General features: G+C 39.1%; 1 protein-coding gene across 2 annotated transcripts in view; it reads right to left on the bottom strand.

The window, feature by feature from the left end:
• LOC142353683 (complex I intermediate-associated protein 30, mitochondrial-like) overlaps nucleotides 1–26,238 on the bottom strand; it is a 75,262-nt gene that overhangs the window by 28,908 nt on the left and 20,116 nt on the right. Inside the window, exon 2 of one of the 2 annotated variants that reach the window (XM_075405990.1) lies at nucleotides 822–990. The exons of the other annotated variant lie outside the window; for it this stretch is intronic. Coding sequence (XP_075262105.1) covers nucleotides 822–980 — 159 coding nt within the window. The 5' untranslated portion in view covers nucleotides 981–990. The remainder of the gene's footprint in view (nucleotides 1–821; nucleotides 991–26,238) is intronic. 2 annotated transcript variants of the gene reach the window in all.

Here is a 26,238-nt window from a genome sequence, read left to right as displayed (position 1 = left end):
CGTTCACCAAAGTGACAGTCCGGTATACTCACCACTATACTAAAGGCAATATTGCGCATCTTACCAGCAACCAGTTTGCAAAACTCACATTCTCAACAATTCTGATAGCCTCAAGCATACCTTTAATTGGATCTCATGTCCTCAATGTGTTTCAAAAAAGCGGCTGTTTGACGGCTCAAAAATTACATAATAATGGGAAGCGGGCATCGTCATACTGCACATGAGCGATTGAGACCCAGCCTTAATTAAATTCAAATTATAATAGGGGAATTATCCAATAGTAAACAAAACTAACTTCTCAGTTATCTTCAACTATCTGTCAAGTTCTTTTTTACACCCTTATATAATAGTATTTGAAAATTGTTATGGATAGTCCCACCTCTTATCAGGATACAGAAACTAGTATTAATTTATAAACCCAGCACTACATTGTTCATACGAAAAATGAATTTTAGATCTTTGCGCTCCAAGTTTAGATTATAACTCACAGCCACAAATTATTGAGTCTCGTGGTTAATATACTACAGTTACGTATACTTTTATACGTTACTGGGTAAAACTACATGCACAACGGGGTTGAAGTTTATCCTCAATAAACTTGTCAATTAACTCATGCAGAAGTTGTTCACGAGGGGAAAAGAAGCAGGTCTTTCCAATTATACAATTATAGCCCCTCCTCCAGCTTAGTGGTCATATAACGTATAGATCCTAACCCAAATTATAGCAAATATACCTTAAGGCGGGCTACAATTTCGTGACGGAGGGCTATACTTTGGAATTCTCAAATCATTTGAATTTTCAAATTAATCAAAAATTATAACCTGAAACTGTTTACATGCTTCGCGTGCTTGTAGCTTGGCAGGTGCGTCTAGGTTCCTGATGATATCTTTGACGATATGAAAAGGGAGGCGAAATACAAAGCATTGCTTGTTGATCTCTTTGGCCGCTATTATGATCCTTGATCGGTCAAAATCATCCATTTCTAAACCTGAAATTGATCTTTGTATGAGTTACAATATTAATAAAGAGCGTATAATGTGTATGACATCTTATATAAGCTTTGTAGGATTACTATGAGTTGGCAACCCGGGTGATTTTCAGAATCTAAGAACGTGTAATGACAAATACAAACATGAATCCGATGTTACAGGTCATCCATAAGCTTCAAATAAGCCTAATCAAATGATCAAGCTATTTAGCAAGGACATCTAATTCAAACCTAACAATTCCACATGTTTCGGCGAGCAGTACGAAACTCTTAATGGCATCATTAATCACAACAGAGAATAAAATCCTTAATCTCAATTTAATGAAACATTTGTGATAAATGTTAAGGAAACAGACCCATCAATCAAATTTACAAATGCTTACTGATGACAAACTATACCTGAACTTAGATACACTAATGAAAAAAACCTAGCAGAACATGTACTGATTTATAATTCAAAGAAATGAATCAACTAATGAACTGACAATTAACATTTTTACAGCAATATCAAACTAAAACAGGCAAAACCTATGACCCTATATGCACAAAAACAAAAATTGTAAACAATTAGAAAATTTTTCTTTCCGAGATCTAGTATTTCGAGAAACAATAACAATATTAACACTTTATGAAAATATTGACGCTAAGCATCCTTGGAATGAGTACACAATACAACAAACTCGTGGGAATCAATGGCAAACAAAGCAAAAAAGGCAAAAACTACACAAAGTGGAAGACATCAAAAAATTTTCAACAATCAGCAGAGTAAAAATGTACAACATAAGTCCAATCCATAATCCTTAACCACAGCATAAAAAACATTAGAGGTGGTAAAATATCTTAAGCAGTTCCAAAAGGGACAAACGAACTACAAATGAGCGCAAGATAAAAAAATTCAACACAAACGGTATCTCAGTCAAGGAACAAGATAGCTAAATAAATTGACTAAGACACGCCACAGTACAAGGCCAGAGTCAAAATAAAAAGTCGATTGTTATCGATAGTCAGCAACTTAAAAAACAAGACAACACAAATAACCAACTTTCGCATAAACTAAATATCTGGCTCGAACTTTTTGAAAATGAACAGTAAAAAAGTCACCGATAACATTAGCTGGGCAATAAAAAAACTTTTTAAATAAGTCTTAGTCTTCATTGGCAAAAGAACAGACTTCCCAATATTGAGAATAAGTGCTAAGACCGCAATAAAAACAACAAATACATGCAAAACTGAAAAATTCACTAATTTTTGAAAACGAACAGCATATAATTATTAAAGCAATGTCTATAACCTTAAATGATTTAATCTTTCAACTTAAGCATCCTCAGCAATTGATGAGCTTTAATAATTTTAACAATTTAAACTGCAAAAAACGAAAAAAAAACCTATTAGAAACCTATGTCACCTATCCCTAATGCGAAAAAAATGAAAGACAAGAAATTCGCCAAATACACCAAAAACACAAATTTTTGAGAAACAGTGTCAAAATTATGAAAACCACTAGCAATGGATTGACACCATTAGTAAGGTTCATTTACGCCTGATTAGCAAACAACAAGACCTGTCATTATTGGTACTGAGTGACATGATAAATATTTCAAGAAAAAAAATCAAATAGTGTTAGTCAAAACAGGCTTTAGCTGCCCATCGATGAACTCAAGCAATTACAATCAGGCGCAACTAGAACACGTGTACTATGTTAATAAGTCTCAAGAGAAACGCAGAAACGTCAGATTGACGAACGTGGAAATACCTCTGAAAAATTAAAATTTGTTCGAACATCAATCTTTATCTCCACTTAAGGGAAGTTTGAAAAAATCACGCCTCAGACATACTCGATTGCTCGCTCCTTTTACTACTTCAGCGTGACTAATAACTATTCTAATTTAAATTTTCATTGATATGAAAACCGAAAAAAAGGAAGAGATCCAAAAAACAAAGCCAGAAGAATTCCCGAAAACGCCTCGAAGTAGTCTTTGCCGAAAGAAAAGCTTTTCAAATCTGTAGCGTCTCGTGGAAGAACGCCTTATGTCAGAGAAACATATGATAAATCACAATTCATTACGTTTTTCATGCAAGCAAAGCTATTAATCAAAACACGAAATTGGGCAACTCATAGTGAGCTCAAAAACATCCCGATTTTTCGAAACATAATGTGTGGTGGAGGAGTCCACCGAAAGTAACCAATCATACCAAGTATTAATATAAACACTGCTAAACTATATACATATTTATTTATATCCTGCAATTTCCACTCGGAGAACAAACTTTCTTTAGTTTCGTATAACTACTTGATGTTAGTTAACACCTCACCAATTGGAGAGGATTTGTAAATCTTGAGTGTCAGCTTTGTTCGCCGTTAAACACAGTACCAACTGGTACTTAGTCACTGGCCGTTAGGTGTGAAAACACACATTTGCAATTCTGCCTATTCGTGATAGAAAACAGTCGTGAAGAAACTCAAGGTTCTTTCTTGCTCTTTTTACTTCTAAGCATTCTCTATACAACATGGCGCAGTCAACTATGGCTCGCTCCCCATTAGGAGTACACTTCTTTTGGGACAAAAGTCACCAGCCAGAATTAGACTGGGAAAAATGGTTAGTGACCGTAAAGCTGGCCATAAATAATGGTTTAAGAAAACATCCAGGTGGACAAATTACTCCAACCTAGACCTGAAAACGAAGAACTAGACTACCCCACAGAGCCACATTACGAACCAGCACTACCCGACGAAACAACAGCCGAAAGAAGGCAAAGAGAACAAAGAAATTTCAAAAGACGCACCGACTGGCAAAACACCTGCAAAGAAATAGAGGACAAAGGGCCCCAAGTAGACAACACACCGTGGGACGAAGCCGACAATAAAACAAAAAGCCACATATATCTCTCATTAAGGGCACAAGCAACAAACATTTTCCATCAAAGATTCCCACACACAGACATCCAAAAATGCACCACTGACGCACTAGTAGGACAACTCAGAGAAGCATTTATAAAAACAAGGAACGAAACATTCGATAGATTCCAATTCTTTAGATGCCGACAAAAAGAAGGCGAATCACTAGAAGTTTTCCATTCACGAATCAAAAAACAAGCATCAGTATGCAACTGGGAGCACTTAGAAGAAAGCTTTGTAAAGAGCATTTTTATACAAGGAATGAACAATCAGCAAATCCAAATGGATCTATTATCGGAAGAGAGAACACCGTCAGAAACACTACAATATGCACTAGCCCGTGAAAGAGGACAAGAAAGTCAACAAAAAATGATAAACACAAACACAAATTCAACAACACCAAACCCATGGTTCGAGAAAATACAACTTATAAAACGCCAAAACACAGTCCCCATCCTCCCAACACCCCAATCAGGACAAATCCAAGACTGCCGACGCTGCGGCAACAAATTTCTCCCGGGCCACCTGAATGTATGCCCCGCAAAGAACAAAGCATGCAGAAAATGCAAAAAGATCGGCAATTTCGCAAAACTCTGCAAACCAGAAATGCCCCCACGATCACAAAACAGCATGCAACAACGACGACAACAAAATTACTCCGGTCAACAAAATTACTCCGGTCATCAACAACAAAACAGAAACAACCAGCTGGTTACGAGGAAGACACCACAGAGAATGAGAAACATAAACGAAGAGGAATCCGAAGACACACAGGACACAGCAGAAGAAACAATAGACCCAGAGTCAACATGTTACATAAGGGAAATGATGGAAGATTGGCAAAACACGTCAAACTTCATTCAATCAGTAAAATTCACGAATGAAAAAGTTAGCGACATCAATAAAACCAGAAGAGGGGAATTCTGGCTAAAAACAAAGACTAACAAAAAACAAACCTACTGGCTAGCAGACACAGGAAGCCCTAGGAGCTTCATGAACATCCATGCAGCCCAAAACCTACTGGTCGACGACAATACAAAAATTCACCAGCCAAACAAAGCACTAGGAGAATTTAGATGTTTCAACAACAACAAAATCAACATACTCGGCACAATCCAAGTGGACATTACTTCAGGAACATCAACTGCAAGAAAGTGCACCATACTACTGGTAGACACAAACACAATAAACATCATGGGAAGAGACATTATGGACAAACTGGGCCTACGCCTTACAATGGCACCTCAACAAAAACAAGATAAGAAGGGTTGAAGCAACCGATGCTCAAAGCAGACACCATTTGGAACCTTGAATCAGATTCAGAACCCGAACTAGATATCCAGTTTCAACAGCCCATCGACGAGGAAGACTCGTCAGACCAGTCAACTTCAAAACATAAAGAAGAAAACGATCAAACAAAAGAAGCAAGCCAAACAATCACAGCAGAAACACCAATTGGAAAGACCCGAACGCACGTACAACACAAGCGAACTCCAATACCCATCGCAATCAGGACCTTCACACCAATTTGACATTCCAGGACCCAGTAAGACAAAACCACAACAGCGCAAACGAAAACAGAAGCCAATCAAACGACCCCAAAAATCCATCAGCGACTTCGAAAGAAAGTCAAAGGAAGCGGCAATCGCCCATTCAAAACTCAATAAAGCCAAAGAACGCCAACGCCAATTATCTCAATCCCCAAGGATCCAACTGGACACAACCAAACTCCAAGCAAATAAATCGATCGAGGTCATAAATTTGATCTCCGACTCATCGCAAGGTAGCCCGATAGAAATCTATACTTCGAACGACCCGACAGCCTTTACGACTATCCCGGCAACAAAAAATACGAAGACCCAAGAACGAGTAAACAGGAAAATAGACAAAATCATCCACCGCAAAACCCACTCACCAAAGAAACAAAACCAGGACAACGAACCACAACTCATCTCCATCACCCCAGCGAATAACATGAGCCCAAACACTGAACTCATATCCATAATACCAGCACACCAATCGACCCCAGTAGAACCACAAATCCTCATCACAGCAACCACAACACAAGTCAACCCAAAGGACAACATTGAAAACAACAACCAACTGGTAACAAACAAACCGCCAATCAACATCGACTCAGACATACCAACCCGAGATAACCAACTGGCACAGCAAACAACAAAAGACAAACAAGAACACTAAACTCGACAACCACACAAAACACCACGACATACCGGAAGAGCGGGAAAACATCGACAAACCCACTGAAATAGTCCATATGGAAGAAGATAACGACACCGCGACGATTAGTTCAATCTCCTCACTGAACACGGAAGACATGGCCACCCTCGACAAGCTTTTTGACTAAAAAGCCAAAGAATCACAGAGAGGGGAGTGTTGTGGAGGAGTCCACCGAAAGTAACCAAGCATACCAAGTATTAATATAAACACTGCTAAATTATATACATATTTATTTATATCCTGCAATCTCCACTCGGAGAACAAACTTTCTTTAGTTTCGTATAACTACTTGATGTTAGTTAACACCACACCAGTTGGAGAGGATTTGTAAATCTTGAGTGTCAGCTTTGTTCGCCGTTAAACACAGTACCAACTGGTACTTAGTCACTGGCCGTTAGGTGTGAAAACACACATTTGCAGTTCTGCCTATTCGTGATAGAAAACAGTCGTGAAGAAATTCAAGGTTCTTTCTTGCTCTTTTTACTTCTACGCATTCTCTATACAACATAATGAAAAAATTTTCAATTAATATGTAATAGACATTGACGATAAGCAGTCTTCAATTAAGTTACAAATAAATTCAATAAAGCAGTACAATGAGAAAAGAACAAAAAAAAGTGTCAAAAACAGACAAATACTCTATAATCACTAAACAGCTTTTATTTACCAAAAGGCTTCAAAACCCTATCAGATCACCTGAATATTACTACTAGAGTCCTAAACACCATTAAATTTTCTAACTAAAAAAATAGCATTAAAAGCGGCACGTGAACAAAAAATTTTACTTGCCTAAGTAAAACTTTTACACCAACATTTCTCTCTCTGCTGCAAGAAGGAATAAACTCAATAACCACTCTCTTTTCTGCGCGCATATAATTTGCTCTCTGAATTTTCCGCTCTGTTTCAAAGTGGGTTCTTTTTCTCGCTCACATTTAAGGAAAACAGCCGGAAGAAATCCGAAAACGTTTTAAAGAGTCGTCTCTGTCATAAAACTGTATGTATCCTTTTGAAACTATTGAAGAAAAGTGAAAAAATCAATTCTACGGCAATAATTATTAAGTTCCAGAAACCAATCGAGCTAAAAAAAATAGAATTAAATTATATCCTTGTATAATAGAAGTGCAACTGCAAAAAGTTTTCTTTATAATAAAAACTCCGTGAACGCCAAAATGCCCAACAACCAGTAGGAAAGCTCCCTCGAAAACAACGACATGAACAAAAAAAACTACGCCACAATATTAATTGTAAAACGACTTCTCCAATACCTCTCTGAGTCGTAAAAAAGGACAGCAAGCCGATACAATCCAAATACTGTGAATTGTAGAAACGAACTTAAAAAAGTCTTTTTTATTCAGGGTCACTCATAAAGCTTGCAGAAAATAGTGAATTACTAATTTTGAAAAAAAAACTTTCCCGAAGCACGAGTATTTCTTAAAAAGGATGCCGTCTTTCCCATTATCCCATTATCGCCCCCCCCCCCCGCTTACTGCCGTATATCCCCTACTACCGTGAATATACAATAATGAGGGGCTATATTTTCGTAGGAGACTATAATGGGAGACACAAAGGTTGATACTACACCTGATCAGAAGTGTACAGGCAAGAGAATAATTTAATCAAATATAACGTTCTATATAGACAAATTGTAGGGCTCAGGCATCCAAAATCTGGGGTCTTAGAGACTAAATCTGGTTATTCTTCTTAATACCCAACTCATTTAAAAATGAATGTACCGTCAATCAGACTTACAGTCTTTTCACTCAGCAAAAATATCTGACGAAGACTTAGGGCTTTTCGCGATGTTTTAGAAGTTTTGCAAACTTTTCAAGTCTTGTAGCATTTTTTTCTCAACAGCTCATTTTTTTGTGAAAATTTTTGATTCAGAATCGATTCTTCGGGTTCGTTCACTTTGTGACGTTCCAGGTTGAAAGCGTGTTCGGATGTAACGGTTGCTGAGCTGGTTAACAACTGTTTGATATTTCCCATTAAAAAAACTTGAATATTGCCGATAAAAAGAAATGAATATTTTCACTTCAAATCTGTTTGATTCAAACGTTGTTTTCTACCGTAGCAAGCTCGTTATCCACTGGCTTGAATTAGTAATGCTATCATAAGTAGAATGCCATTACGAAGTGCGTATAGTTAATCTAAAGCCATTTTTTGAAATTGTTTTTAAAAACTAAGTACACACAAGTACTTCACGGTGTCAGAATCTCGAATAGGATGACGATTTGGACAGCTAACCGTAAAAAACTGTTTCATTAAAAAATATGGAAAATTATGAAAAAAAGTAATGTTCTCAAGAGTTTTTGTAGTATTTTCTTGTACCGGAGAGGTAGCTGTTAACAAAAAACTTTTGCTTTTTGTGACAAAAGTTATGCTGAACAGGCGTAGTCTGTTTCCATCGAAACGCGGTTTCTTTGGTTCAATTAGCAACCGACTATTGTCGGGCGAATTGCTCTCAAACGAAGGGCGAGAGGTTCTCTTCGGTAAAAGAAGTAGTAGTCGGCTGGGGCTTAAGGACGCTAGCATATTAGGAGGTGAGCTGATTTGGGTGGGGGTCATGCGATTGGCGTAGGGTTGGGAGGGTTGACGAAACAGGAGTGACAAATAATCAGTTACAACAAATTTTTTGCTTAATCCGATGATGGATTGACTAGACAATTCAATTTTATCCAAAATTTATTGATTACGTCAAAACTAATCACTATCATTATCCTTTGGTAGCATGTAAAATATTGGAGTATTTCGTAATTCCGGTAAAGTACGAAAAGGAGAGAAACCCAAACGCATTCAAGTTTTTTTTGGAGTAGTGGATCATGACTTGTTAAATCAAAAGCTTTCGATAAATCTGGAAAAGCGCAAGTCCTATAAACGTCTCCGTTAAGGTTATTACACACACGGCTAATACACTCGGTTACATAGACCGAAGCTGCAATGGTTGAATTTTTTCTTAACTCCAAACTGTTTGTTTAATTGGAGGATTCTTTGAGACTTGATAATCTAATTGTGATTGGCATAGTTTCTCAAAAAATTTAAAAAAACCCGGTAGCCATCGATGTTTCTGTATTCAGTTGGGCCTCCAACATCCCCTTTTTATACAAGGTGATAACATTTGTAGGATTAGGTTCATCTGAAAATGGTATCAAATAAATAGCCTTCAGTAACCAACCGCAGCATCTTTTAGAACCCACTCTGGAATTTTTGAAGGCTCTAAGGACATCATTGGGCTGAGATTTTTTTAAGTTTGGTAAAGCCTGAATGTCTAGTGATAAAACAAAACAAAAAAATGATTTTTAGTGCACTTAATGAAATCAATAGTTGATGAAAGAGCCGGCGGATGATCGAAGACATTACCAAGTGTGCAAAACTGTAATAGAAATTTTGCGATTTTCTGCTATTTGTGACTGACCCCCCCCCCCCAAATGAGTCTTTCAATTATTCGATTTGCATAGCTGTTCGACATTTAATTCTCTTACACTAACTCTCTCATCAAAAAGTTTCCACCATTTAAAAAACATATTGAATTCCCATTAAGTTATTAACAGCAAACAACTAATTGGGCAGAGTAGGTCAGAGTATTAATGAAATAATTTAAATATATTACGATTTAAGAGACAGTGGTACTATGAAAACTCAAAACTTTTCCATGATGCCTTGCCGTACGACGCATTATTCGAGTTTTGTTTAAATAAATGAAACAAAAACAATTTAAGATGCTCCTTTAGGACTATTGGTCTTGAATCCATTTCAATTATGTTTTTAAAAAAACACACGTTAAGAAATTTATTATAAATGGCTGAGCCGATATACAGGATAAAGTTTTCTAGTGCAGATGAGTTTATTTTGTGATTGAAGCAGTATTTTTTGGTTCGCTGGCTGTAGCGTAGATTTGATGTTGGTAAGTGTAATTTCTCGAAATCAGAAGCTGGTTACTGAGAAGTTTCATAAAAAAATTTAGTACTTTGTATTCCAAGAAAAATTTTATTGGCAGAATTTGATGTTTTAGTTTTTGGATCACGAGAACTGTCGTATTTTTTTTTGCAATTGAAGCACGTCTTCACAGCCCAGCTTTATAGTTTCCGCTAAGTAATAAAGCAGCTGTTTTTTGAGCTGGCCAATATAAGGCCTGAGTAGTGTAAATGACTTATCACTCAGGCGTTTGGAAGTAGTAGTCTTGTCTGCTCAGGGAACGGGCGTGTAATACTTTTTCAAAAATGCGTAAAATATTTTTATCCCTGTGGCCATTTTGAGCAATCAGTGTTTTAATTCTTCTTGAAAATTTGATGTGCAATCAAGATATAGATACAGACGTATTTTAAGCAACTGACGTTTCGTATTTTGTAATTACCAATTAAAAGATTGTTTCTTTGGTTTCTTCTGTTTTTGAATCTTTTTGAGAATTTCAAAATTCAGTTTTTGAGTGATTCAGCATTAGACGATGTTTTTCGTAATATTCAAACATCTTTCTTATGGACTGTTCAAGATTAAAAGTTGCTAATTTTAGGTCCGTATTGTATGCAAGATTGATAGTATTATCGTTGTATTGAATTATTTTTGTATTAGCAGGTATTTGTTTGTTCAAGTCATTAATGTACAGGTTTCAAAGAAGGGGACCAAAAATTGATATATCTCAAATCCAATCGGATTCGACATGATTCACTATGGTTTTTTTGAGCCTGTGTGATAGATAACTTTCTATTAGGTTTGAGGCATTTTTGGAAAATCCTAATTCATGTAGTTTATGAAGGATTTTGTGATTTATCGAATCGAAAGCTTTAGACAGATCTAGTAGAGCTGCAGTGATAACATTATTTTTAATTATGTGGTTTTTAGAGTCAGTAACTTCTTTTGTGGTTACGAATCTAAAATCAAAACTTTATAGATGTCCTATGGTTGGTGGGAAAAAAGTTGCAAGCGCTTCCAATGTAATCACCTAATTTAGAAAATTTATAATTGAGCAATTGGGCGGGCCATTTTGTAGTTGTCAGTAATATCATCAAAACAGTTTGAGGCAGAAAAAATTTTGGGAGAAAATATCAACCAATTACTTGCTGATGTTTCAACCAATCACTTGCTGTTGTCTCTAATCACTTGTCTGCAATCATATTTCAGCCAATCACTTGCTGATGTCTCAATTCGCTGTTTTCCGAAACTGTGAAACTCAATGAAGAACTTGGTGCCAATAGTCCTTTTATTAGATCTAATTTTAACGCAATCCAAGTCGTCTCAGAACTTGTCTCGCTCGATATTTTTGTTCTCTTGTAAATGAGCACAATTTGTGCCATTTAGAATATTGGCTTCTTATTTCCATTAATTTTATCATGTGGATACGAATTTAACATTATCTGAGCGTTTGCAGATGCATAAAATCATCCCAATTTTTGATTTGTCAAACTCATTCATTCGAAAAATTTATTGTCGAAAATGTTTTTAATGTGAGCTTCATTCTTACTGATCATCTTATGCTCCAAAGTAGACAGCTGAGCTAAGGTAATCACTCGATATGAATCAAAGGAAGCTTTTTAAAGTTAAAAATCAATAATGAAAAAATTAATCAGAAATTGACATTGCCAGGTTACGCGAATGTGAGTGCCTTGGCTCAATGCCCTAAGATCGTATCGTATTTTTTGTTTCCTGAGATCATTTTTTAAATTGATCATTTTCTTTGAATCGTGTTAGTATAAATTTATAAATCTCAACAGTTTCCTCTCCAAGCAACTCCAAGGGGCTCTCTGTTGAATAGTTCGATTTTATATGGTCGTTAAGAGCGAGTCTCACAGATGATATTGAGAAAAAAAGATTCAAAAGTTTGTCGCCTAAAAATTGCTCTAGAATACAAAAATTATTGAGTTACAATTCAGGGCTGCATAAAAAGAACTCTCACATAATTCCTGGCCAATAGAGACAATTTTCTAGCTATATTTTGCAAGCACATTCATCAGCATCTATATAAATCACCTCAAACAGCCCATCGGAATCGAGTCTTAAATCCAACGCAGACGAGCCATTGAGACAAAATTGAAGCGAACAGAAATCGAAGAAAAGTAGGATTATAATTGCCAAAAGAGGAAATCCTCAATTGAAATGAAATTACTGCAAACGCATAGAGAAGTAAAACATAACCGAATAACGTCGGGAGAATTGCTGCTAAACGATACGTTGGCTTTGGTAGTAGCCAGCTGGGGCTTAGCGATGCTAGCTAGCATCAGACGGGATTCATATCGCCATGTGGAGGAGGGTAAAAGGGCGAGTGGAGTGAAAGGGTAAAAGGGCGAGTGGAGGGGGGAGGGTAGTGGGGATGGGGGTAACAACTTTGAATAGATGGGAGTAACAACCTTGAACGGATAGGGGTAACCTAGATGAAGAACCGCCCCTTCACACCATAAAAATCTCTCCTCAAAATTTGCGGTCAATCGAGGACTAGTTAACAAAAAGCTCAGCCTTTTAAAGCCCTTCGGACTTAAACACTTTATCCCATTTTTGAGGACAAAAAGTTAAAGTGTTCACATAAAGAAAGAAAAAAAGAATTTATTTATCTGGGTTCAAGTAATATATTAAATGAATAACAAAATTATAAATTTAAATATCATTTGAGACCCGGAAAGGACAGATAACGTGACAATACAGTCCACAAGACTTCTGCCCTGGTGGCTTAATGCAATATCAATTTGATCAATTAAAGGAAAATGAAAAAAAAGTCAGCTATGTCAAAATTGGTCGAGAAAAAAATTTTTTTGACAGAAAGCGGAGTGCCCACATGAATAGATGGATAAAAACATTGCATAGCCTGTTGTTAACGAGAGAAGAAAAAAATTGAATTTCCCCTTTTTCAAAAATTTTTCTCAAAAAATGAAAAAAAAAATCTCGAAAGATAGAAGAGATAGAGGGGTCAAACTTTTAGGCTAAAATCAGGGCCTAAAATTGAAGGTCCTATAGCATGCAGCCAAGGGTCTTGAAAAATTGGGAAGCTAAAATTCAAAAATATGTTTAATGAATTCACGGTTTTGTAGTATATATATGTCTTTCCAATTATGATACAAAAGTGAAATTTTTGAAAAGGGAAGATCTAATATGTTGTGTGGAATGACGCCACAGGTTTTTAGCATGTTGAAAAGTTTGGTTGCATGATATTTAACAGAAAATCGTTCAATTTGACTTTTACAGAATGGTTCTGCTAATAATCCAGCTGATGCACGGCTGGTATTTCGGTTAGATTCTGAAGACTTAAATAAATCGTTTAAAAAAGTTGGACAATGTTGTTGATTAAGCGATCTAAGATCAAACTTGAGAAGTTCATAGATGTGTAGCTCATATATTGTTAATAAGCAATTGCTTTGAAATATATCATCACAGTTTTTGCGTCTTTTGTGGAAGTAAATGAACTTCAGAATTTTCTTTTGAAGGATATATATAAGGGTTCTAAGGATTTATAACTACAGCAACCGTAAACTAAAAGGCCATACTGAACTATTGGTACAATAGTTTGCACGATAGTAACTAATTAACTGAGCTCTAGGTACATAGTGTCGTAACTTCGATATAATACCACTTTGTTTACCGAGTCTCACTTTAACAAAATCAATATGCGATTGAAAGGAGAACTTATTATCAATGTAAATGCCCAAATACTTGCATACAGGTTTTACCTGAACTACACATTTATTAAGCGAGAACGAACTGGAAGCGTTAATGTTAATGTTCATTTGAACTGTTTTAGACATATTAAGAACAAGTTCATTGGCATTCAGCAAGATCGAATTGTAAGTGGTTTATTAGGCAGTTAAAAGCTGTTAGGTTTGTATCGTCGGCAAAAATAAGCACCTCGGATGATGGAAATGAGCGGGGTAAGTCGTTGATATAAACTAAGAAGATGAGGGGCCCTAATATAGAGCCCTGGGGGACACCACAGGATATGTTTCGCCATCCAGAGGAAACACCATTAACTTCAACGCGCTGTTTTCGATTTATTAGGTAGGAGCGGAACCATTTAAGACAAATGCCACGGATGCCGTAGGTTTCTAATTTATAAAGAAGCATAGAATGACCAAGGGCATCAAAAGCTTTCTTGAGGTCAAGAAAAAAGCTATAAATATTTTTACCATGAAGTAGTTTTGCACGCTCGGTCAACTCAACAATTGCATCGATTGCACTATGTTTCGATCGGAAGCCGAATTGTTTGGAATATGGGAGTGAAAAATTTTCTAAATACTGATATACTCTGTTGTACATAGCTCTTTCATATATTTTGCTCCAGATTAACAAAAGTGAAATTGGCCTATGGTTTGATTGATCGGTCTTTGCTCCATCTTTATGAAATGGGAGGATTTTGGCTTTTTTTAGTTCTGTTGGGAAGATTCCATGTGAGAGCCATTTATTTATCAGATGCGTTAGGTAAGGAATTACCACAGAGGCAGATGCTTTTACGATTAAGTTGTTGACATTATCATCACCAGAAGAAGATTTGTTATCAAGCTGATCACTAATGAGTTTAACTTCAGCATTTGACACTTCATATAGAAACATCGACTTTTCCACAGAAGGTAAGACTGGTAGAGCGGTTTCAGGCAGAGCAGCTTTAAGGTCTTTGGCGAACGTTGTAAAGTAATGGTAAAACTCATCTGCTATATCCTCAGCGGTAGGCTCCGACTGCCTCTAAAAACACGATGTGAGAGCAGGGACAGTTTGAGCGTCGCAAAATGATCCTGGTAAATCATTTAAGAGTTTGTAAGTTTGTCTTGAGTCTCCAATACATGCCTTGAATTTATCCCAGTAAAACTTCTTTTTAGATTTTCTAACAGCTTGTTCAAAGTTGCCACGTATTTCTCTAATTTTTTTCAGGTATTCTTTGTTTTGCGGATTTTGTTTCCATTTCAGGTGCGCGCGATTTCTTTTTACTTTCAGTTTTTAAAGGTTGTTGGTAAACCATTTCGGAGTTTTACATGCTGGCTTGTTAAAGCTCTTGATAGCTGCAAAAAGATTTAAAGTACTTTCGAAGATGTTTTTGAATTTATTGAAAGCAGAGTCAGGTTCCTCTTCGGTCTTTTAGCCTAATTGTCAAAACCTTTGAAAACTTGAGCCCTCCTTGTTTTTGCATTGCTGTGGCGCATTGTAGCCAGTTCGATTTGATAAAAACTCCTAATTGATAAAAAATATGGCAGCAAATACATCTGATCATCAAGCTGCCGCGCAAGCCCTAGCTGCACAAGAAGCCGCACAAGACGCCTTCATTAATAGTGTCCAATTACCTGACATTAATGGTATAGCTGGGGTGGGAATAGCTGCTGCGGTAGATGGGTCTTCACCTTATTCTAAGAAATTACCTTTAGTAACTACTGGCAATCGTGAACAAAGAGCCGCTTACACAGCTATGGTTGTGTACGAGTCCCAGGAGTTGGGCCACAAAGGTCACCGAGATCATAGAGATTTTATGACAAACTGTGCTTATGCACTTGCAAGCTTGGGTCTGTTACGGGCTTCTAGCTTAAGTGCATATTCCGAAGGAGATTATGGGTCCCCCGACTTTCCATATGAACGCAAAGACACAGGCAGATAGAGCCAATACTGCTAGCACATTATCTGGTGAGCGGGCCTTCACTAGTGCAACGGCTCATATGATACGATGTCATATTGACAAGCCACCTTCCCTCAGTGCTTTCTGTTATACTGATGCTCATAGAGTTTTGAAACAGACGGCCTACATGATAACTGACACTGCAAGAGCCTGAAGACGGTGACTGGCGGGTGTTCAATGGGACCCTTCCCAGTAAGAAGCCAGATGGGTTCGATGGTACTGTAGAAATCAATAAGGTGCAAGCTGCGCATACAATGATAATGGCCACTAAAATCAATTGGTGGTTGACGAATCACCATACTGGACAGGGTGCCATGTCCGGTTACGCTCTGAAGGTCTTTAATACTGTGGTAGCAGGCATGTACGAGAATAAAGACCATTCCGCTTGGGTCGACATTGTCCACACTGACGGCCATTGGGCTTCCACGAAAAGTTACCTAGATACCTTGGGGATAAGAGGCATTAACCTTAGCAAGGGGGTCCCAGTCAGGCCACACCCTTCTGAATTTATCCTCAATATATCTGCTGACATGTTGCTAAGAGTTGAGTCTACGCCCGCGGGTACCCACAAACACACAACTCTTGAAGCATGCTTACGAATAGTCATGCGTCATAAGCCATTCCTCCATGCGTTAGGTAAGGAATTACCACAGGTGCAGATGCTTTTACGATTAAGTTGTTGACATTATCATCACCAGAAGATAATTTGTTATCAAGCTGATCACTAATGAGTTTAACTTCAGCATTTGACACTTCATATAGAAACATCGACTTTTCCACAGAAGGTAAGACTGGAAGAGCGGTTTCAGGCAGAGCAGCTTTAATGTCTTTGGCGATCGTTGTAAAGTAATGGTTAAACTCATCTGCTATATCCTCAGCGGTAGGCTCCGACTGCCTCTGAAAACACGATGTGAGAGCAGGGACAATTTGAGCGTCGCAAATTGAACCTCGTAAATCATTTAAGAGTTTGTAAGTTTGTCTTGAGTCTCCAATACATGCCTGGAATTTATCCAAGTAAAGCTTCTTTTTAGATTTTCTAACAGCTTGTTCAAAGTTGCCACGTATTTCTCTAATTTTTTTAAAGGTATTCTTCGTTTTGCGGATTTTTGTTTCCATTTCAGGTGCGCGCGATTTCTTTTTACTCTCAGATTTTTAAGGTTGTTGGTAAACCATTTCGGAGTTTAACATGCTGGCTTGTTAAAGCTCTTGATAGGTGCAAAAAGATTTAAAGTATTTTCGAAGATGTTTTTGAATTTATTGAAAGCAGAGTCAGGCTACTCTTCGGTCTTTTAGCCTAATTGGCAACACCTTTGAAAACTTGAGCCCTCCTTGTTTTTGCATTGTATTGGCGCATTGTAGCCAGTTGGATTTGATAAAACCTCCTAATTGATAAAAAAAAATGGCAGCAAATACATCTGTTTATCAAGCTGCCGCGCAAGCCCTAGCTGCAAAAGAAGCCCCACAAGACGCCTGCATTAATAGTGTCCAATTACCTGACATAAATGGTATAGCTGGGGTGGGAATAGCTGCTGGGGTAGATGGGTCTTTACCTAATTCTAAGAAATTACCTTTAGTAACTACTGGCAATCGTGAACAAAGAGCCGCTTACACAGCTATGGTTGTGTACGAGCCCCAAGAGTTGGGCCACAAAGGTCACCGAGATCATAGAGATTTCATGACAAACTGTGCTTATGCACTTGCAAGCTTGTGTCCGTTACGGGCTTCTAGCTTAAGTGCATATTCCGAAGAAGAGATTATGGGTCCCCCGACTTTCCATATGAATGCAAAGACACAGGCAGATAGAGCCGATAATGCTAGCACATTATCTGGTGAGCGGGCCTTCACTCGTGCAACGGCTCATATGATACGGTGTCATATTTACAAGCCACCTTTCTTCAGTGGTTTCCATTATACTGATGCTCATAGAGTTTTGAAACACACGGCCTACATGATAACTGACACTGCAGAGCCTGAAGACGGTGACTGGCGGGTGTTCAATGGGACCCTTCCTATTAAGAAGCCAGATGGGTTTGATGGCACTGCAGAAATCAATAAGGTACAAGCTGCGCTTACAATGAAAATGGCCACTAAAAACAATTGGTGGTTGACGAATCACCATACTGGACAGGGTGCCATGTCCGGTTACGCTCTGAAGGTCTTTAATACTGTGGTAGCAGGCATGTACGAGAATAAAGACCAGTCCGCTTGGGTCGACATTGTCTACACTGCCGGCCATTGGGCTTCCACGAAAATTTGCCTAGATGCCTTGGGGATAAGAGGCATTAACCTTAGCAAGGGGGTCCCGGTCTGGCCACACCCTTCTGAATTTATCCTCAATATATCTGCCGACATGTTGCTGAGAGTTGAGTCTACGCCCGCTGGTACCCACAAACACGCAACTCTTGAAGCATGCTTACGAATGGTCATGCGTCATAAGCCATTCCTACTCTGCCCTGGCCTGGCAAGCTCAAAGGGGACTGTAAGCATATGGGTTAATATGAAGAAGACGGAATCCCTTGCCAAGTTGCATATTGGGGCCTATTACCTAACTGGCTACAAAAGAGCTGAATTTAATGACGCAGATGCTGAGCAGCACCTCTCTGCAGTCGGCATCTATGTAAAGCGACGCTTCCCTCGGGGCACCCTGTCAGGGGCTGCTTGCATGGATTAGAACAAGTTGGTGTCTTACCCTCAGTATGACCACTCTTGGGATGACTTCTGTAAGTCCTTAGTCAGGTCCAGGTCTGATAAGAATAATGAGAAGATGAGACAGTAATTGAAGGATTTTGCTGCTGATGCTGTCATTGATAAGAGATCCTATACAGCGACCCTCAGATCAATTGGCTTCGAACATGAGACTGGGGACATATTAGACGATCTCATCATGATTTTGTACAACAAGAAGAAAGAGCCCGACGTGCCTCTAGATGACCAGCCAAGGGGCTCACAGGAAGAACTAGATGCAGAGGATACTGAAGCCGACTCACAAGAAGATGAGAGGAGAAGTAAGAAGAGACTCCACTCAGATTCTGGGAGTGACAGAGAGAGTGGTGACGAAGAGAGCACAGATGAAGACCAAGAAGAAAAAGAGGATGAAGAACAGCAGTCGGTGAAAATTTATTCATTACAAGCACTAAGGCTTTCTCCCAGTCTTTGAAGAAATTCATCACGTAATAATTTGTTTTTTAAGAAGCACGTGTCACGAAATGAGATCTCGGTCTTTTCGAGTTGACATGAATCCCATTCTATTATTACCAGGTAATGATCAGATATTCTCTTCTTTCAATACGAAAGAACGCGTCAGATTTATATTTTGTAAAAAAAATGATCCAAGCAGGTGGAGGTGTTTTCTGTCTCTCTGGTGGGTTCATCAGCGAAACAATCAAACCATTAGCCGTTATTATAAATGAGATTTTGAGTTTTTGATAAGTGCATTATTTTTGAAAACATCGATGGTAGTATCTCCACATATGATCATAGGAGTTGAATGAGAAGCGTTTCGCTCAAGGAATTGGTCTAACTGGTCAAGAAACAGTTGTTTAATTGAACGTGGTTTGTTGTATAGAGTCAGAAAGGAGTATGTATGCCCATGAATTGAAATGTCTGATAAAATGCTCTCTTCAAATGGACTATCTTTCTCGCCCAGTAGCATGCAATTTTAATTCAATTGCATCATTACTCCTCCAACTGTTGATTTTCGGTTTCGAAAAACGAACTGTTTATATCCCGGTAACAAGTAACATTTTGGATCATCATATGCAAATAGCCAAGTTTCAGTCAGACATATTACGTCTGTTGGAGACTCAGGACTCAAAATTAACGCTTCCAGTTTCTCATAGTGCGGCTTTAGAGATCGTACATTTAGATTCATAACAGAAACTTTGGTTCTTAAAGGCTCATTCGGAACTGCAGCAGTAAAAATTTTTGGATTATTTGTTAGTTGCTCCGCAAACAGTACAAAACATCATCCAAGCTTAATTGAGTAGGATTCCTCCATCATAGAGGTTGTTGAACTTGCTGATTTGTTGACTGTTGGGCTCCGTGAAGAGTACTGCTCCTTCTTTGGTCCATGCGGAAGCAATTCGGGCATCGGTTTGCATGAGATTGAGGAACTTGACTGACTCAAGTTGTGCGCGACTGATATTCTCAATGATCCGTACGTTGTTGGCCAGGGGGGTTGTCTTTGAGTTTCTTTTTATTTGGCTGCATGATCACTTTAGCAATGCGTCGCGATAACCTCACTATTATTGGACGAGTAGTACTTTTCGTGCCAAGGCGATGAGCAAGGGAGATGTCGTTCGCAGTTACTTTTGATTCGATGATGTTCGAAACGTTGAGAACTTTTTCAATTGTTTCTAGTGGTGCTTCTAAGTGGCCGTCCTCGTGCAGGTTTTTGTTGACTCCAAGAATTTTAGGGTTATCGCGTCTATTATAGGTTTCCATTTGTTCTGTTTCACACAATGTTTTCAGTTCAGATTTCTTGTCAACGAAAACTATATCCTCCCTCAATTCGCCCATTATTTCTGTCTTCATGTCTGACACGGCTTTTCGTTATAGCATTGGATAAAGTGTCTTTGATTTCTGTCTGCAGCGTGTCCACAATTTTTGGCAGCATGCTTGATATTGTCCTTTGAATGGCTTCGTCAACAAACTTTTGTATTCTTGCGTGGTCTGAATTATCTTCTTCAACTGGAGAAGATCCTAGCAGAAGTCGAGATCTTTTGTTGTCCGGCTTTGATAACGGTGTTTGATCGTGAAAACGCAAGTCGGGGAGTGTGGGCTCATTCTCAGTACTTGGTGTTTTGCAAGCTCGGTCAACTCAACAATTGCATCCATTGCACAATGTTTTGATCGGAAGCCGAATTGTTTGGAATATGGGAGTGAAAATTTTTCTAAATACTGATATACTCTGCTGTACATAGCTCTTTCATATATTTTGCTCCAGATTAACAAAAGTGAAATTGGCCTATAGTTTGATTCATCGGTCTTTGCTCCATCTTTAAGAAACGGGAGGATTTTGGCTTTTTTTAGTTCTGTTGGGAAGATTCCATGTGAGAGCGATTTGTTTATCAGATGCGTTAGGTAAGGAATTACCACAGGCGCAGCTGCTTTCACGATTAAGATGACATTATCATCACCAGAAGATGATTTGTTATCAAGCTAATCACTGATGAGTTTAACTTCAGCATTTGACACTTCATATAGAAACATTGACTTCTCCACAGAAGGTAAGACTGGTAGAGCGGTTCCAGTCAGAGCAGCTTTAATGTCTTTGGCGATCGTTGTAAAGTAATGGTTACACTCGTCTGCTATATCCTCAGCGGTAGGCTCCGACTGCCTGTGAAAACACGATGTGAGAGCAGGGACAGTTTGAGCGTCGCAAATTGAACCTCGTAAATCATTTAAGAGTTTGTAAGTTTGTTTGAGTCTCCAATACATGCCTTGAATTTATCCCAGTAAAACTTCTTTTTAGATTTTCTAACAGCTTGTTCAAAGTTGCCACGTATTTCTCTAATTTTTTTTTAAGGTATTCTTCGTTTTGCGGATTTTATTTCAATTTCAGGTGCGCGCGATTTCTTTTTACTCTCATATTTTTAAGGTTGTTGGTAAACCATTTCGGAGTTTTACATGCTGGCTTGTTAAAGCTCTTGATAGATGCAAAAAGATTTAAAGTATTTTCGAAGATGTTTTTGAATCTATTGAAAGCTCCTCTTCGGTCTTTTAGCCTAATTGTCAAAACCTTTGAAAACTTGAGCCCTCCCTTGTTTTTGCATTGTTGTGGCGCATTGTAGCCAGTTCGATTTGATAAAAACTCGCTAATTGATAAAAAAAAATGTGGCAGCAAATACATCTGTTTATCAAGCTGCCGCGCAAGCCCTAGCTGCACAAGAAGCCCCACAAGACGCCTTCATTAATAGTGTCCAATTACCTGACATAAATGGTATAGCTGGGGTGGTAATAACTGCTGGGGTAGATGGGTCTTTACTTGCTGGGGTAGATGGGTCTTTCAAGAGTTGGGCCACAAAGGTCACCGAGATCATAGAGATTTTATGACAAACTGTGCTTATGCACTTGCAAGCTTGGGTCTGTTACGGGCTTCTAGCTTAAGTGCATATTCCGAAGAAGAGATTATGGGTCCCCCAACTTTCCAATTGAATGCAAAGACACAGGCAGATAGAGCCGATACTGCTAGCACATTATCTGGTGAGCGGGCCTTCACTCGTGCAACGGCTCATAAGATACGGTGTCATATTGACAAGCCACCTTCCCTCAGTGCTTTCTGTTATACTGATGCTCATAGAGTTTTGAAACACACGGCCTACATGATAACTGACACTGCAGAGCCTGAAGACAGTGACTGGCGGGTGTTCAATGGGACCCTTCCTATTAAGAAGCCAGATGGGTTTGATGGCACTGCAGAAATCAATAAGGTGCAAGCTGCGCTTTGGTTGATGAATCACCATACTGGACAGGGTGCCATGTCCGGTTACGCTCTGAAGGTCTTTAATACTGTGGTAGCAGGCATGTACGAGAATAAAGACCAGTCCGCTTGGGTCGACATTGTCCACACTGCCGGCCATTGCGCTTCCATGAAAAGTTGCCTAGATGCCTTGGGGATAAGAGGCTTTAACCTTAGCAAGGAAGGTCCCGGTCTGGCCACACCCTTCTGAATTTATCCTCAATATATCTGCTGACATGTTCCTAAGAGTTGAGTCTACGCCCGCCGGTACCCACAAACACGCAACTCTTGAAGCATGCTTACGAATGGTCATGCGTCATAACCCATTCCTACTCTGCTCCGGCCTGGCAAGCTCAATGGGGGCTGTAAGCATATGGGTTAATATGAAGAAGACGGAATCCCTTGCCAAGTTGCATATTGGGGCCTATTACCCAGCTGGCTACAAAAGAGCTGAATTTAATGACGCAGATGCTGAGCAGCACCTCTCTGCAGTCGGCATCTATGTAAAGCGACGCTTCCCTCGGGGCACCCTGTCAGGGGCTGCTTGCATGGATGAGAACAAGTTGGTGTCTTACCCTCAGTATGACCACTCTTGGGATGACTTCTGTAAGTCCTTAGTCAGGTCCAGGTCTGATAAGAAGAATAATGAGATGACACAGTAATTGAAGGATTAAACTGCTGATGCTATCATTGATAAGAGATCCTATACAGCGACCCTCAGATCAATTGGCTTCGAACATGAGACTGAGGACATATTAGACGATCTCAACATGATTTTGTACAACAAGAAGAAAGAGCCCGACGTGCCTCTAGATGACCAGCCAAGGGGCTCACAGGAAGAATCAGATGCAGAGGATACTGAAGCCGACTCACAAGAAGATGAGAGGAGAAGTAAGAACAGACGCCACTCAGAGTCTGGGAGTGACAGAGAGAGTGGTGACGAAGAGAGCGCAGATGAAGACGAAGAAGAAAAAGAGGATGAAGAACAGCAGTCGGTGAAGAACAGCAGTAGGCTTTCGCCCAGTCTTTTGAAGGAATTCATCACGTAATAATTTGTTTTTAAGAAGCACGCGTCACGAAATGAGATCTCGGTCTTTTCGAGTTGACATGAATCCCATTCTATTATTACCAGGTAATGATCAGATATTCTCTTCTTTCAATACGAAAGAACGCGTCAGATTTATATTTTGGAAAAAAAATGATCCAAGCAGGTGTAGGTGTTTTCTGTCTCTCTGGTGGGTTCATCAGCGAAACAATCAAAACCATTAGCCGTTATTATAAATGAGATTTTGAGTTTTTGATAAGTGCATTATTTTTGAAAACATCGATGGTAGTATCTCCACATATGATCATAGGAGTTGAATGAGAAGCGTTTCGCTCAAGGAATTGGTCTAACTGGTCAAGAAACAGTTGTTTATTTGAACGTGGTTTGTTGTACAGAGTCAGAAAGGAGTATGTATGCCCATGAATTGAAATGGTAGTACTTTTCGTGCCAAGGCGATGAGAAATGGAGATGGCGTTCGCAGTTACTTTTGATTCGATGATGTTTGAAACGTTGAGAACTTTTTCAATTGTTTCTAGTGGTGCTTCTAAGTGGCCGTCCTCGTGCAGGTTTTTGTTGACTCCAAGAAATTTAAGGTTATCGCGTCTATTATAGGTTTCCATTTGTTCTGTTTCACACAATGTTTTCAGTTCAGATTTCTTGTCAACGAAAACTATATCCTCCCTCAATTCGCCCATTACTTCTGTCTTCATGTCTGACACGGCTTTCGTTATAGCATTGGATAAAGTGTCTTCGATTTCTGTCTGCAGCGTGTCCACAATTTTTGGCAGCATGTTTGATATTGTTCTTTGAATGGCTTCGTCAACAAGTTTTGTATTCTTGCGTCGTCTCAATTATCTTCCTCAATTGGGGAAGATCCTAGCAGAAGTTGAGATCTTTTGTTGTCCGGCTTTGATAATGGTGTTTGATCGTGAAAACGCAAGTCGGGGAGTGTGGGCTCATTCTCAGTACTTGGTGTTTTGCAAGCTCGGTCAACTCAACAATTGCATCCATTGCACAATGTTTTGATCGGAAGCCGAATTGTTTGGAATATGGGAGTGAAAATTTTTCTAAATACTGATATACTCTGCTGTACATAGCTCTTTCATATATTTTGCTCCAGATTAACAAAAGTGAAATTGGCCTATAGTTTGATTCATCGGTCTTTGCTCCATCTTTAAGAAACGGGAGGATTTTGGCTTTTTTTAGTTCTGTTGGAAAGATTCCATGTGAGAGCGATTTGTTTATCAGATGCGTTAGGTAAGGAATTACCACAGGCGCAGATGCTTTTACGATTAAGTTGTTGACATTATCATCACCAGAAGAAGATTTGTTATCAAGCTGATCACTAATGAGTTTAACTTCAGCATTTGACACTTCATATAGAAACATCGACTTTTCTACAGAAGGTAAGACTGGAAGAGCGGTTTCAGGCAGAGCAGCTTTAATGTCTTTGGCGATCGTTGTAAAGTAATGGTTAAACTCATCTGCTATATCCTCAGCGGTAGGCTCCGACTGCCTGTGAAAACACGATGTGAGAGCAGGGACAGTTTGAGCGTCGCAAATTGAACCTCGTAAATCATTTAAGAGTTTGTAAGTTTGTCTTGAGTCTCCAATACATGCCTGGAATTTATCCCAGTAAAACTTTTTAGATTTTCTAACAGCTTGTTCAAAGTTGCCACGTATTTGTCTAATTTTTTTTTAGGTATTCTTCGTTTTGGGGATTTTGTTTCCATTTCAGGTCGGCGCGATTTCTTTTTACCCTCAGAATTTTAAGGTTGTTGGTAAACCGTTTCGGAGTTTTACATGCTGGCTTGTTAAGCTCTTGATAGGTGCAAAAGGATTTAAAGTATTTTCGAAGATGTTTTTGAATTTATTGAAAGCAGAGTCAGGCTCCTCTTCGGTCTTTTAGCCTTATTGTCAATACCTTTGAAAACTTGGGCCCTCCTTGTTTTTGCATTGTTGTGGCGCATTATAGCCAGTTCAATTTGATAAAAACTCCTAATTGATAAAAAAATATATGGCAGCAAATACATCTGTTTATCAAGCTGCCGCGCAAGCCCTAGCTGCACAAGAAGACCCACAAGACGCCTTCATTAATAGTGTCCAATTACCTGACATAAAAGGTATAGCTGGGGTGGGAATAGCTGCTGCGGTAGATGGGTCTTAACCTAATTCTAAGAAATTACCTTTGGTAACTGCTGGCAATCGTGAACAAAGAGCCGCTTACACAGCTATGGTTGTGTACGAGGCCCAAGAGTTGGGCCACAAAGGTCACCGAGATCATAGAGATTTTATGACAAACTGCGCTTATGCACTTGCAAGCTTGGGTCTGTTACGGGCTTCTAGTTTAAGTGCATATTCCGAAGAAGAGATTATGGGTCCCCCGATTTTCCATATGAATGCAAAGACACAGGCAGATAGAGCCGATACTGCTAGCACATTATCTGGTGAGCGGGCCTTCACTCGTGCAACGGCTCATGACACGGTGTCATATTGACAAGCCACCTTCCCTCAGTGCTTTCTGTTATACTGATGCTCATAGAGTTTTGAAACACACGGCCTACATGATAACTGACACTGCAGAGCCTGAAGACGGTGACTGGCGGGTGTTCAATGGGACCCTTCCTAGTAAGAAGCCAGATGGGTTTGATGGCACTGTAGAAATCAATAGGGTGCAAGCTGCGCTAACAATGATAATCGCCACTAAAATGAATTGGTGGTTGACGAATCACCATACTGGACAGGGTGCCATGTCCGGTTACGCTCTGAAGGTCTTTAATACTGTGGTAGCAGGCATGTACGAGAATAAAGACCAGTCCGCTTGGGTCGACATTGTCCACACTGCCAGCCATTGGGCTTCCACGAAAAGTTGCCTAGATGCCTTGGGGATAAGAGGCAATAGCCTAGCAAGGGGGTCCCGGTCTGGCCACACCCTTCTGAATTTATCCTCAATATATCTGCTGACATGTTGCTAAGAGTTGAGTCTACGCCCGCTGGTACCCACAAACACGCAACCCTTGAAGCATGCTTACGA

Source organism: Convolutriloba macropyga, chromosome 14 (genome assembly GCF_964194025.1).
Source record: "Convolutriloba macropyga chromosome 14, txConMacr16.3, whole genome shotgun sequence".
NCBI lineage: Eukaryota > Metazoa > Xenacoelomorpha > Acoela > Convolutidae > Convolutriloba > Convolutriloba macropyga.
The sequence above is the reverse complement of the archived record's forward strand: the minus strand, read 5'-3'. Positions and strand labels throughout refer to the sequence as shown.